A 15879-nucleotide genomic window follows, 5' to 3' on the forward strand; every position below is an offset into this window, starting at 1 on the left:
GGTATATAATGATTTCCTGGTTCTGCTTATTTCGCTCAGCATCAGTTCATGTAGGTCTCGCCAATCCTCTCTGTATTCATCCTGCTGTCATTTCTTACAGAACAATAATATTCTATAACATTCATATACCACAATTTACCCAACCATTCTCCAATTGATGGGCATCCATTCATTTTCCAGCTTCTGGCCACTACAAACAGGGCTGCCACAAGCATTTTGGCACCTACAGGTCCCTTTCCCTTTTTTAGTATCTCTTTGGGGTATAAGCCCAGTAGAGACACTGCTGGATCAAAGGGTATGCACAGTTTGATAACTTTTTGGGCATAGTTCCAAATTGCTCTCCAGAAAGGCTGGATGTATTCACAATTCCACCAACAATGTATCAGTGTCCCTGTTTTCCCACATCCCCTCCAACATTCTGCATTATCTTTCCCTGTCATTCTGGCCAATCTGACAGGTGTATAGTGGTACCTCAGAGTTGTCTTAATTTGCATTTCTCTGATCAATAGTGATTTGGAACACTCTTTCATATGAGTAGTAATAGTTTTAATTTCATCATCTGAAAATTGTCTGTTCATATCCTTTGACCATTTATCAATTGGAGAATGGCTTGATTTCTTATAAATTAGAGTCAATTCTCTATATATTTTGGAAATGAGTCCTTTATCAGAACCTTTGACTGTAAAAATGCTTTCCCAGTTTATTGTTTCCCTTCTAATCTTGCCTGCATTAAGGAACCCCCTTTTTAGCAGGATTCTACTCAAAAGATGCAATTATTGAAGCCATAAATACATCACACGCAAACACTTGAGCCCTATGCATAACACTTATTGCCACTATACTTACAGCCTTCTACAGCATGGGAGTAATCCACTTTGCCCTTCTAAAAGAACCCCGATTCCTACCTTTATCTCCAATAACCAAGGGCAGCCCAAACATGACCAATCCTATTATACGACTAGCCCTAGGAAGTATTTTCGCAGGCTTCCTCCTCACAACAAACATCCCCCCTACCACAATAATCCCCACAACAATACCTACCTTAACAAAAATCTCAGCCCTAATAGTAACCATCGTGGGCATCCTAATTGCAATAGAACTTAACATACTGACAAACAAAATACCAATCACACCTCTAATCCATACACACAACTTCTCAAACATACTAGGGTACTTCACACACATTTTCCACTGACTAAACCCCCTAGCAAGTCTACAAATAGGTAAACACATCGCTACCATACTAATTGATCTAGGGTGATATGAAAAAACCGGGCCAAAAGGCCAAGCCAACTTACACAGCTCCATATCTTCCACTACTACTTCTATTCAAAAGGGACTTATTAAATCTTACTTCTTCTATCTTCATAATCTCCATAACATTAATCCTCCTAATCTTATAACTAAAGACCACAAATAACTTCCAAAACTACTAAAATAGTAATAAATAAAATCCAACCTAATAATACCATCGCCCAACCCCACAACTATATAGCAAAGACACCCCATTCCAACCCTAACCTACACAATAATTACCCAACGAATCAAATAACTCAACAGCTGTAACCACCTCAACCTCCCCCGACACCATAAATCAAACTATCTCTATTACAAACTAAGCAACAACATACTAAAAGCCACCATGTTACCCACCCAACTCTCAGGATATTCCTCTGTAGCTATAGCAGCAGCATAACCAAACACCACCAACATTGGTAATGATAATGAAACAAAGGAGAACAACTCTTTTTTTAAAAAAAAATTTAATAGCCTCTTATATACAGGTTATATGTATGGGTAACTTTACAGCATTAACAATTGCCAAACTTCTTGTTCCAATTTTTCACCTCTTACCCCCCACCCCCTCCCCCCGATGGAAGGATGACCACTAGATGTTAAATATATTAAAATATAAATTAGATACACAATAAGTATACCTGACCAAAAAGTTATTTTGCTGTACAAAAAGAATCAGACTCTGAAATATTGTACAATTAGCTTGTGAAGGAAATCAAAAATGCAGGTGGGCAAACATATAGGGATTGGGAATTCAATGTAATGGTTTTTAGTCATCTCCCAGAGTTCTTTCGCTGGGTGTAGCTGGTTCAGTTCATTACTGTTCCATTGGAAATGATTTGGTTGATCTCGTTGCTGAGGATGGCCTGGTCCATCAGAACTGGTCATCATATAATATTGTTGTTGAAGTATATAATGATCTCCTGGTCCTGCTCATTTCACTCAGCATCAGTTTGTGTAAGTCTCTCCAGGTCTTTCTGAAATCATCCTGTTGGTCATTTCTTATAGAACAATAATATTCCATAATATTCATATACCACAATTTATTCAGCCATTCTGTAATTGATGGACATCCATTCAGTTTCCAGTTTCTAGCCACTACAAAGAGGGCTGCCACAAACATTCGTGCACATATAGGTCCCTTTCCCTTCTTTATAATCTCTTTGGGATATAAACCCAGTAGTAACACTGCTGGATCAAAGGATATGCACAGTTTGATAACTTTTTGAGCATAGTTCCAAATTGCTCTCCAGAATGGTTGGATGTATTCACAGTTCCACCAACAATGTATCAGTGTCCTTGTTTTCCCACATCCCTTCCAACATTCCACATTATCTTTCCCTGTCATTCTAGCCAATCTGACAGGTATGTAGTGGTATCTCAGAGTTGTCTCAATTTGCACTGGAGAACAACTCTTAATAGGGAGCTGAATCATTCTCAAAAGGAAAACATATGCCTCAGAAAACACATTATTGCATTTCATAGAAAGAAAAATAATTAATTAGGATCAAATACAAATTTTCTAGTTTGTAGATACACTAAGAATCCTTAAAGAATTACAACACATTTTAAAATACTTCAACTAATGTTTTTTACTGAGGCAATTGCAGTTAAGTGATTTGCCCAAGGTCACATAGGTAGGAAGTGTACGTGTCTGAGGCCAAATTTGAACTCAGGTCCGTCTGACTTCAGGACTGGTGTACAATTTTATAGCCCTTTGGGCCTAGTTTCAAATTGTTCTCCAGAATGGTTGGATCATTTTACAACTCCACCAACAATGCATTATTGTCTCAATTTTCCCACATCTTCTCCAACATTTATCCTTATCTTTTCCTGTTATCTTAGCCAATCTGAGAGATATGAGCTGGTATGTCACAGTTGTTTTAATGGGCATTTCTCTAATCAATAAAAACTTAGAGCTTTTTTCATATAACTATAGATGACTTTAATTTTGTCATCTGAAAATTGTCTGCTCATATCTTTTCATTTTTTATCAGTTGGGGAATGACTTTTATTATAAATTTAACAGACTTCTTTCTATATTTTAGAAATGAGATCTTTATCAGAAATACTGACCCTAAAGATTTGTATTTCCCTTTTAATCTTGTTTCTGTTGTTTTGGTTTGTGCAAAATCTTTTAAATTTAATGTAATCAAAGTTGTCCATTTTGCCTTTCACAGTGTTCTCTAGTTCTTTGGTCATCAATTCCTCCCTTCTCCAAAGATCGGATTGGTAAATTATCCCTTGTTCTCCTAATTTATTCATGCTATCATCCTTTATGCTCAAATCATGTAACCATTTTGACCTTATTTTGTTATGGAGTGTGAGATGTAGGTCTATGCTGAGGTTCTGACATATGATTTTTCTGAGCTTAGTCCTGCCCCCCCCTCACAAAAAGATCTGCTGTTTTTAAGTCCTCCTAGACCTCCAGAGTCCTTCTAGGACATCCACCCCACATTCTGGCTGGTCCTCTCTGAGAGCTCCTCCTCCCACACTCACCCCACCTCTTTCTGGACAGAAATACTACCCTGCTGAAAGTACCTCACCAGATTAACCCAAAGTAAGGAACCTCCTACTCTGAACAAGGGAATCAAATAGCTCTTGGGAAAATCGGGGTTCCAGACAGCATTTGTTACTATAAATCCATCCTGGATTGTATTTAACTCTCACTTTGTCAGTGTGATTTTGGACCCTGTACAAGCAGACTAGACCTTAAGGTGAAATACTCTTAAAATACAGCATTAAAAGAAGGTGATGAGGGATAAGAACAAGGAAGATGAAGAATTAAAGGTCATTGGATGTAACATGCTTTCATAGCAGTTACCATTACCAGTCTCTCCTGATTCCTAGGCCCTCAGGTTATCTCTGACCATTGACCTTTGTAGTGTTAACTAATTCTACCAACTCACCTCCTCTGAGGCCTTCAGAGGCCCCTGGCCACCATTTCTTGAATTGTAGTTTAATAACCCATAGTGTGCTCAGCCACATGCAAACTTAAAGCCTTTATTATACCTACTTGCATAATGCTGGGACTTGTTAACTTCCTGGTCAACACCTGTTCTGAAGACACGTGTGTTCACTATCAACCTCCTTACCCCTCTTGGCTATCCATCCACTTGGCTTGGTTACCCAGGATAAAGAAAGAAATGTGCTGTGGGCTTATAGAGGGTCTGTGAGGTCACACACACACAGCCAACCACCAAGAGAGCCATTTCCCATTAAGAAGCTATCTCTTTATGGTCAGGATCCTGCCCAAGGGGCAGTCCTATACACACAGAGAGTACTTCTGGGCCACTCAAATCTCCTGTTGCACTGTGGTAGCCCATTTAAAGGACCCTTACAATCCCCTTCTCTTGTTTTGCGGGAACCACTCATTTCATCAAGCTAAACTTTTAGCATCAGCTATAGTTCACTTGATCCATGAGATAGCAGTGTTATGCCCAAGAAGGTACGAAACAGCAGATCAATAAACAGAAGTATGACAATGAGAACTAAGCTCAACAGTGGCCAAGTGTTCAACCCGTCATGCTCAAGGAGGTAATGTGCCAAAGAGGTTGGACGCCAATGAGGTGGGAGGTCAACACTGAGGTGGGATGCCAACAAGGTAAAATATCACAACTCTAGTTCACAATTAAATTTCAATGAGGTCGGGTGTCACAATTCTAGTTGGTCACAATTCTATTGCATTTGTATACATCCTTTAAAGGAAAATACAAATAAAGGTGCAAATACAGAGAAAGGTACATACAAGCAAAGTCATGTTCTGTAACATTCCCTCAGTAACATTGGCAGGTGGGTGTGTTGGTTTTTCACGCACTACTTTAGAGGCTTAGTCCTTAAATAGAAAATCCAGGGCAAAGCCTCTCCCCAGGCCACATATGGTCAGTAGCCATAGGAGAAGAACACAGGCCCATTGTCCATTTACAGTCTTTTTATTGCACATCACCCAAGACACTGCATTTCAGCTGCTACACTGGAGCTGCATCTGCTGTCTGTGGTGTCACGGTCAGGAAGGACATGGCTGCCATCAGCATCTGAAGGGTTGTTGACATCTGGCTGATCCCTCTGGGCTGTTATCTGGTCCTTCTCTTGGATCCCCAAGTCACGAATGTCTCTGGTGGGATTCACTTCTCTGCTGCTGGATCTGCATCTAGAATGCAAAGAATGTACCCAGGGCCCCAAACCCTGACCCAATTTGGGCCTTTCCAAGTGCTATCCAGGCCTTTCCACATCAGTGTGGAAAGTTCTTGTCAAAAAGACAAACAAAAGTCAGACAAAAGTCAGTCAATCTGTCAGTTAGTTGCATTTTCTGTGTATACCAGAAGCACATTGCTAAGGTAAAAGCCAAAGAATTTAAAAATGTAAAATCAAAAGAATTTAAAAATGTAAAATCAAAATAATTTAAAATCAAAATAACTTTAAAATTGCAGGCAATATATGTATTGCCACATCTTGTGCATATCCCAAAATTCCCTTCTCTTGTTTAAAAGGGAACATCTTGGGGATAGAAATAGTCTGTCCAGGAATGACTTGGCTAGTAGGTTATAGGAAATGTCAATGGAATGGGCAAAGCCAAATGCAATGCAAAAAGACTTACAGGCAGAAGATTTATAAGCCAATCCATAACTTGTCTTAAATGAGTGGGATTTCTACAATGGAAAGATAGTTGATCACATACCTAGCTGCTTCTCCAGACTGTAGTGAAGCCATGAGGAATTGAGAATGCAAATCCAGTTACATGGATGCTCTGCCTCTTAAAATGAGTAACGTCCATTGGTCTTAAAACATTAAATTTCAAACTATAAGGGTTTTGTCCTACAGGGAGCATAGGAGAGTGAAAAGAAAGACAAGATGTACAGCCTTTTGCCATGCTCCTAGCTTCCTCTTTAGTTATCACAATTTGCAGATATAAGGCTCTAGCAGGCTGATTATAAAAGATATGATTTAAAGATCCACTCTGAAAATGGACATGTGGGGTATAATATTGTGTGCTCTCTGACTTGTTATCAAAGTCCTTTAAAGAGCTGATAATATGTATTAAAAACTACAAATTTTATTTGACCTGTAGCGATTCTTTGTACCACATCTACTGAATAAGCTGAATCAAAAATTATTTTTCCATACCCTCGTGCAAGGCTTAGAGCTGTAGCCAATAAATTTTTACACGCTGGGATGGTTTCACAACACACATCAATTTGTGCATTGATATGAGAGATATATTTTACCAGGTCTTGTCCCAGATAATTTTACTACTTTCTCAATGGCATTTATTGAAATTCTAACCACAAGCACTGGGTAAAATTTTAAATTTTATCTGATTGTGCTGGGAGGTTCATCCAGTTATACTGTCTCCTTGATGAAGGATTGCTATGGGTGCCTTTTATATAACAAAATTTGATCTTTCCAATATTTATTTATTTTTTCAGCCATATTAGATAAAGCCAATTCAATCTCTTTTAGAGCCTCTAGCAAGGGTCCTCAAACTTTTTATATAGGGGGCCAATTCACTCTCCCTCAGACTGTTGGAAGGCCAGATTATAGTAAAAACAAAAACTTTGTTTTGTGGGCCTTGAAATAAAGAAACTTCATCCCCCTGGGTGAGGGGGATAATCGTCCTCAGCTGCCACATCTGGCCAGCAGGCCATAGTTTGAGGACCCCTGTGTCTAGAGCTTCTTTAAGCTGGTACTGTGAGCCTAAATCACTGTTTCCTCTTTAAAGTAGTAACACCTTAGCTCTTGGAGATATTTTTCTCACAGGGGCAAGGTCATCAGCCACAGGCCTTTGACTCAAAATAGAGCTGTTCTTTATGTCATGTGACAAGGCTGTCCATTCAAATTCTTTATAAGGCTCAGCTGGATTAATGCTGGGCACTGAAAAGCTAAATTCCTTCATATCCTCCTTATCTAGAGGGATATATTTCTTAATCCTAAAAGACCATTCCTTAAGCAATTGAGGAGATGGAAGCCCAAGCTGAAGAGCTTCTACTATCCATTTACTTTTCTCAGATCAATAAACATTCTCCATTCCCCAAATTTCCTTTTTATAACAAATTCAGGGGAATTCCAAGGATTTAGAGAAGCTTGTAAATGTCCTTGGTTAAGTATTTTCTGTCCTATGCCTAGTGAAATCCGAATTTTTTCATTTTTTAAGAAGTCTCTTCCCCACTGGTCAATGGGGACCCTTTCAACTGTAAAATACACAAAATTTTCTGTCTTATATTTAAATTCCCATTTCCAAGAGGTACCACTATTTTTTAGCTATTATATATATCCTTTTATGCCAGACATATAGGTATCTGCTATGGTCTTTAACCAATTACTAGACCAGCTGGCACCTCTAATAGCTGCGCTATCTACATCTGTGTCTATCAACCTTTTCAATGGTCTGTCATTCATACAGATAATGAGCAAAGGACACTCATCCATGAAAGCTTCAGTCCATAATATTCCTAAATTCTTTTGACTAAAATCAAAGTTTGGATTACTAATACTAAATTGTATTTCAGGAGTGTGAATCAATAAATCTGATGTTACTTCTCCTCCTGGGTCACAGATCAAACACTGTCTATCTATACTAGTGATTGAGACAGCAGTTTCCCAAATCATTCTATAAATAAATACTGTTTTATAAATACTCGCTGGGGGTTGGGCAATCAAGCCAACCTGTGGAAGTTAAAAATTCATGAGGTGAACAAGGGGGAGTTCCAATTCTGCATAGACTAAACTTGCAGTTCTATAGGTATACAACGCTACTTCTCTAAATGCAAGGTCTTACTTACCCTTGTAAGGTTGCTTGGAAACTAACTGAGCTGTATTTTTAAAATTCTTCTGAATACTATAGTAATTACTATCCTCACTACGCCACAAGTCTTGTTTGTCTCGGGCCATATAGCCTACTCCTACTTTTTGAAATGAAGACATAAGAGTTTTGAATGGATTAATGGGCAGTGTTGATGATTTTATTGTCCTTCCTGTTCCTCCTCATCATCCTCCCTTGGCCCACGAAGATGGGGCTGAGGGAAGAGGGTTAGGAATTGGAAAATTCCCCAAAAGCCAATTAAAAATCCAAACTGAGTTTTGCGCATAAATAGAACTAAACCTCTTCTCAATGGCATGCTGTAGAAGTTTTACCTTTCAGAATCTGAAGAGTTATTGCCAGGGTTTCAGCTATTTGATCAGTGCAAGCATTTACTTGGTCATGAAGATTGTTTCCTGCTGAGTTATGGGACCCTGCTAAGAGGGAGTATTGAGGCCACCTCAACCTTTGATGCACAGTAAGTTTTCTGCTGTGTTGCAGAAATGCCCTTGTTGAGCAAGGAACATGGATTTATGATTGTGGGAATGGGTGCAAGCAGAGGGTCACAGCTAGTTGCTCAGGAGCAAGGACACCTTGAAAGGGCCTCTCTCCTGTGAGTGAGTTGCTAAATTGCTGGATCGGTGACCCTCCCATTGGCAGATACCATGCATACCCAAGGCCCACGAGCTGCTTCCTGAGATGATTCCTGTTAGAAAGCCTTCTAACATTGAGTCCATAGATGGCTTGTACCCAGGGTGACCATTCTGATAAAATGCATTGTAGTTAATTTCAATGCCTTTCCTCATCCAAACTAAGATTCCTTTATCTCCCATGAACTATGTGATGGTAAAGAATGACTGTCTTGGTCCTGAAGGCAATGATTCCCTTCTTAAGGTTTCTCTCCAGTGTCAATTCAGCATAATAAAACCAACTTTCAGTAAGAAACTTTCCACACTGGCTGCATTTATAAGGATTCTCAATTGTGAATTCTCTGATGCCCAGGAAGAGCTCCGTTTTCTCTAAAAGTTTTTCAACACTGATTATATCCATAAGATTTCTCTCCTGGTTGAATTCTCTGATTTTGAACAAGACCATTCTTCTGGATCAAAGTCTTTCCACATTGATTCCATTCCTAAGTGTTCTCTCTAGTGTGCTTTCTGAATGTTGAATAAAACTACCTCCCTCCCCTTTTTAGAGAGGTTTTACTATTGTTCCCTTGTACCACTTTTCCCTAATTTGAGACAATGATCCAAGGAATTTGATTCTAAACTTTCTCAGAAGTACCTTAAGTGGTAAATAATTGTCCAAAGATATTTATCCTCCTGTACAACAAGTATGTGCATATTCCCACCTCATCTGTTGCCTTTCTTCAGTGATTCTAAACTGTCAAGATCAGGTGCACCCTGTTTTGGGGGATTGTGCAGTGATTATATCAAACTCTGTCTGCCTCTAAGTGGAGCCTAGTTTTTCAGAAACTAAACTTGACATCAAATTATGTCCACAATTCCAGGAAAGTTGGACATTCATATGCAAAGGACCACAGGTATGCAAAGACCCTGAGTGGCTTCTCAATGCCCCAGAGTGGTTCTCTAATTGAGAGGTTACCTTGTAATCACATCCTCTCCAAGCTATAATCATCAAGTCAAGATGTCTACCTGGGCTTTCATTCTTGTGGCAGTGATGACAGGTTATTTAAAAAGCATGGTCAGTAGACATGCAGAGAAGAAGCCACCATGAAATCATTATGGATCTGAACAACTTTTATGTAGAAACAGGCATTCAAGTGCCACTCCCTAGAATAATAAGGGTGTTTTCTAATTTAAACTTATCCTCTACTTTTGGAGTTACTGAGTGACATTTGTTGCTTTACGTTAAGGAATACCACTTTGGCGACATAATGGAAGAATGATTTAGAGTAGAGAGTCTGATTGAAATTAAGACCCAAATAAGAGGTGAAAAGAACCTTAATTCTAATTCAATTGATGTGTGAATAAAGGAGCGATACAGTTTTCATAAAAATGATCAAATTTAGCAATTGATTGATATGAGAGCTGAGAGATAGTGTTGCAGAATTTTCATTTTGGGTTACTAGAGACGAGGTGATACCTTGAACTGAAGTATGGATATTTGGAAGAGCCATATGATTTGGCTGGATAGGTTTTTGTTTTGGATGTGGTTAAGTTTGAGATAGCAAAGAAATACCTAATTAAAAATGTATGATAAGTACTTGGATGTATGAAATAGCATATTAGAGGGTATTCTATAAATTTTTGGAATATTGGTTCATTTTTGTAATTTTTAATGAAACTATTTTTTCTATAGTTTGTGTTAGAATTCTTACAAAGTGTTAAGATAGTGGAATTGATAGACACAATAATTATCTAATTTAGCATGGTTCAGTATGATTGCTGTGATCCTACAAGGAGATGTTATGGGCCAGAACTTGAAACAAGGTACTAAATGAAATTGATGAGATAATGATTCTCTAATTGACATATACTTAGTAGTTAGTATAATTCCACAAAATTCACACCTTTAAGAGAGTATATATAACGAGGAGCTCTCAAACCCACTACAGGACAAGCTCACTCTCAGAGGCAGAGACAGATTCATTCCATTTTTCCATCTTTCTGCAGACTGGAGGCTGAAGTACAAACTTTTGGATCCAGAGATATTCAAAGGGAGTTAGAGACAGGAGCTGGCAGAAGCAAAGGACTAGAGGCAAGATCCAGAAGGCCTCCAGAAAACTAGCCAAGCCCCAAGTGAAGGAGATAAGATTTTGACTGAGACAATAAAGGATTTGGACTTTAATCCCTGGCTGCATTTGAGGTGATTATTTCATTGAGCTGAAACTAAAGCTACTCCCAGAAGCCCCCCAAGAAACCTACTCCCAGAGAACATTCCATTTTCGAAAAGAACACTACAGGTTTGCTCTTGATTACTCAGTTTTTAATTATTTTTAGCGCAATGATTCCATTTTTTTCACTTAATATTTTTTTATTAATTTTCAACTTTCATCATTGTAAGATTTTGAGTTCCAAAATGTTTTTCTTCCTCCCTATCCACCTCCCTTGCCCAAAGGACCAAGCACAGTGATGATCGATTGTGCAGGTACAATCATAAAAAACATTTTCTACATTAGTCACATTGTGAAAAAAGAATCAGAACACAAGGGAAAAGTCATGAAGAAAAACAACAACAAAACCAAAATACTCTTTGATTTCTCTTCAGACTGTAGTTCTATGTATGTGGACAATATTTTCCATCTGGATTCTTTTGGAATTGTCTTAGATCATTGTATTGCTGACATTAGTTAATTATATCATAGTTGATTCATAAAATGTCTTTCCAATGTGGATTCTCTGATGTAGAGTAATTAATTCCCCATTTCAAAAAGCATGTCCCCTTGATTTCATTCATAAGTTTTCTTTAAAGTGTGGGTACGGTTATGGTGAGTAAGACTGGATTTATGTCTAAAAGCCTTTCCACACTGGTTACATTCATAAGGCTTCTCTCCAGTGTGCATTCGCTGATGTGTATTAAGAGTTCCCTTTTCTCTAAAAGCCTTTCCACACTGGTTACATTCATAAGGTTTCTCTCCAGTGTGTATTATCTGATGTACAACAAGATGTCCCTTCCTTCTAAAAGCCTTTCCACACTGGTTACATTTATAAGGTTGCTCTCCAGTGTGGATCCTTTGATGTATCACAAGATTGGTCTTCCTTCCAAAAGCCTTTCCACACTGGTTACATTTATAAGGTTGCTCTCTAGTGTGGATCCTTTGATGTACAATAAGATCGGTCTTCCTTCTAAAAGCCTTTCCACACTGGTTACATTCATAAGGCTTCTCTTCAGTGTGGATTCGCTGATGTGTATTAAGACTTCCCTTTTCTTTAAAAGCCTTTCCACACTGGTTACATTTATAAGGTTGCTCTCCAGTGTGGATCCTTTGATGTATAATAAGATAGGTCTTCCTTCTAAAAGCCTTTCCACACTGGTTACAGTCATAAGGCTTCTCTTCAGTGTGGATTTGCTGATGTGTATTAAGAGTTCCCTTTTCTGTAAAAGCCTTTCCACACTGGTTACATTCATAAGGCTTCTCTCCAGTGTGGATCCTTTGATGTATAATAAGATCGGTCTTCCTTCTAAAAGCCTTTCCACACTGGTTACATTCATAAGGCTTCTCTTCAGTGTGTGTTATCTGATGTGCAATAAGATTGCTCTTCCTTCCAAAAGCTTTTCCACACTGGTTACATTCATAAGGTTTTTCTCCAGTGTGGATTCCCTGATGTTCATTAAAAGCTCGCTTCCTTCTAAAAGCCTTTCCACACTGGTTACATTCAAAAGGTTTCTCTCCAGTGTGGATTCTCTGATGTTCAGTAAAATCTTTCTTGCTTGTAAAAGCCTTTCCACACTGGTTACATTCATAAGGCTTCTCTCCAGTGTGGATTCTCTGATGTCTTTTAAGATATTTCCATTGATTAAAATTCTTGCCACATTGGTTGCATACATAACATTTCCTAACAGTGTGTATTCTCTGATGTACAATAAAACCTCCCTTGGTTTTAAAAGCCTTTCTACACTGGTTACAACCATAAGGTTTCTCTCTTAGCTGGATTCTCATGTGTTGCATAGTTTTCTCTCCAAGTAAAGTCACAGAATCCATCACCCATGAGCCGTTGCTTGGAAGTTTCTGTCACAGAATGGCTCAGGTCTGCAATAGTTTCCTTCACTTCAATCTGATCCCTCCTTCTAAAAAAAAAAAGACAGAAAGACAAAAAAGAGCAAACAATAAAGCAAATATAGTCATGATGAAGGTGTACACACACACACACACACACATTTATATTCCCTTCCCTCCATCACCAGAAAAGAAACTCAAGTTATTTTCTCTTTTCTTAGACAAAGAGAAAAACATTAAATGAGCAGAACTAATCATTTTATATCCCATTATTTCACATTCCATACATAATTTAATTTCTAAGCACTTTCATGCACAATTACAGTGGGACCTCACAATAAACCTGTGACAACACAGAGAGTGCCTTCATTCTCCTTAGATGCACAATTCAGGTCATCATTGGACCAAAATCCAGCAGCTGAGATTAGAATTTGCACACTGAGAATGGGCCTGTTCTGCCTACAGTATGTGACAAATTAGCTCCACTCTCAATTTTTCCCTTTCCTTTTCATTATTTGCATTTTCACTTGTTTTCATAGACATGACATTTGGTGCATATATAGGAATTACTCAAATTATGTCATGATCTGTCCTGCCTGTAACCTTAATTTCCATGTTGATCCCTTTCGATTACATTTTTTCCTATTACATTGACTGAGATGATGTTCAGTAGGCTAACAGTAGTTGTCTTTACATGAGGTAGAAGTGATTTTGTTCTGACCCATTAATTTTTTCAAGATAGCTATTACTTATTTCTTGTGTAAATATTATTATTATGTGTCCCGTGTATACAATAACAAACAAAATTTTTTTTAAAAGTGCATGAAATTATCCACATTTGAAAATGTTTCATACAGAAAATTGAGTTCATTAACCTGAGATATGGAAGGGAAGGGCAGGCTGCACTATTGCAATCCTTCCCCTTTAGCACCTCACAAACCCCTTGAACAATTGAGACAATGATCCAACGGATCTGACCAAAAAATGTCTTAGTGGGACCTTAAGTGGTGAATAAATGTCTGATTTGGTTATAAAGGTAGCTGTCCTCTGGGACAACACAGATCTGCATATTTCTACTTTTACAAGTCTTTTTGTTGTGATTTCGGTCTATCATGATCACCAACAACACTGCTGTGATAGCATGTGCAGTGAGTCCATCAAACTCTGGATGTTTCAAAGTGCAACATATTCTTCTGGTTTCTCAAATTGAAATCAGAGTATTCCCAGCATTCCAGGAAGGTTTGACACTCATGTTGAAATGGCTACAGGCCTGCCAAGAGCATCAGGGGCTGTCTCTCCCCAGACCAGAGTAGTTCTCTCCCTTCTGGGTTACCTAGCAACCCCATCTCATTCAATCTCTAATTACCTGAGAAAGTTGTGCTAAAAACAATATTTGTAATTGACCCTTGAGCCATTTAGGGCAACATTTGGCATGAGCCAATAGAAACATAGATCATTTTTAACAGTAATTACCAATGGCTTTTGATTGGTTAGATTTTAAATAATGAATTTCCATGTCTCCACAGGAGCTTATCCAATTCTTTTGTTTTCTACATCATACATGTATGACCATTTTCATCATATCTGTTTCCGAATCAAAATACAGTTATAGAATGTGGATAGGACCTTGAATCAGGAAGCCCAGGGTTTTAATCCCACTTGAGAACCTTGCAAGTCAAGTTATAGGACCTCTGTTAGATTCAATTTCTTTATCTGCAAAATGGGCATAATAATATCAATTAAATCCTCTGGTTCTCATGAGGATGAAATAAGACAGTGCAGAGCATGACACACAAGGCTGTATTAATGCTACCTATCTTATTTCACTTTGACTATTTCCTCACTTGCTCTCCTTCTTAAACCATCATGATCCTCACCAATTGATGATGCACTGAGGCACTAAATTATATAGTTTATCTGGTGCACAGTGGGTCTCTCCACAGTCCCTGATGTATTGTCTCCCTCACCATTCTGGGACCTCCATAAGAGTAGGGGATGTCCCTCACATCTTTGTGTTCCTGGTGTTTAGCTAGGGTTGCCATGTAGCAGGCCCTTAATTGTTTACTGACTAGAAGAAGCTCTAAGAAAGGGCTCATGATCCAAACCTAATCCCTCTAGGCACATTCAGGAGAGGTCCATTGCCCCAAATCCCAAACAGGGGCATCTTACAGGATCACAGATGAATACTAGTAGGGACCTACAGGGACATGGAGTACGACTCACTCATTTTGTAGACGGGAAACCCAGGTTCACAGAGGAGCCCAGGACGTTGCTGCCAAGAAATATTTAATATTGAATCCCAAGTCTGGCCTTTCTCCTCCAAACTGAGTATTTACTTCAGGGTAACTCTTAGAAGCCCCTTGTAACCACAGGTCTCATATCCCTGCTTTCACCTCACTCACCTGGAGAGCAGCTCCTCAGGTCTTCTTGGTCCAGCATCCACAGTGCTTCCCTTTGCTTAAAATAAGAGATCACCTCTTCTTTGAGAACTGGAAGCCCTGGGCATGAAAAAAAATGAGTTACAAATGAAGATGGAGAGATGTTGGTCATGTAGTTCTCCTTAGGGAAAGGATGAAGATCCACAGATGCTCCATACTGAAATTCAGCCTCTGATGTTCAGACATATTTGTCTAAACTCACCCACTGGGCCTTGTAAAGCAAGTCACCTAAGACAGGTTGTGCCCACTATTTGTACAACTTCCTGTGAGAGAGAGCCAAAGGCCCTTCCTCCCACCTCCTATCCTGTGAGACTCCCTTCTGGCAGAAACTTCTGATCCCAGAACCTGGGTTACTAACTGTGTGCCTCTGGGCAAATCAATTAAATTCTGGTTGTTTTCCTCAGTTTCCTCAACTCTCAACTGGGGATAACAATATCACCCAACTTGAAATGTTAAGATGAGGTTAAAGTGATATAATATTTTGTTGTACTCTTAATTTAGAAGAAGTATTTCAGTATCATAGTTCAATAAAAATATGATTGCACGTGAAATTGTAAATCCACAATGCAAAACGAGCTAATCCTTTGAAATAGACAAGAAAATTATCAAGAAAATTTTTTCCTTTCCGTTTCCTGCACCCACCCTAGAGATGGCTGCCATTGCATAGA

General features: G+C 38.7%; 1 protein-coding gene across 1 annotated transcript in view; it reads right to left on the reverse strand.

Annotated features, from left to right (window-relative positions):
- Positions 1-11504: 11504 nt before the first annotated feature.
- The window catches only part of LOC100920583 (zinc finger protein 260-like), an 87346-nt gene continuing 82971 nt past the window's right edge, over positions 11505-15879 (reverse strand). The window contains exons 6-7 of the mRNA XM_031943512.1: positions 12647-12700; positions 11505-12562 (exon numbers count right to left, since the gene is read on the reverse strand). Coding sequence (XP_031799372.1) covers positions 11505-12562; positions 12647-12700 — 1112 coding nt within the window. The remainder of the gene's footprint in view (positions 12563-12646; positions 12701-15879) is intronic.

This window comes from Sarcophilus harrisii, chromosome 6, assembly GCF_902635505.1.
Source record: "Sarcophilus harrisii chromosome 6, mSarHar1.11, whole genome shotgun sequence".
Taxonomy (NCBI): Eukaryota; Metazoa; Chordata; class Mammalia; order Dasyuromorphia; family Dasyuridae; genus Sarcophilus; species Sarcophilus harrisii.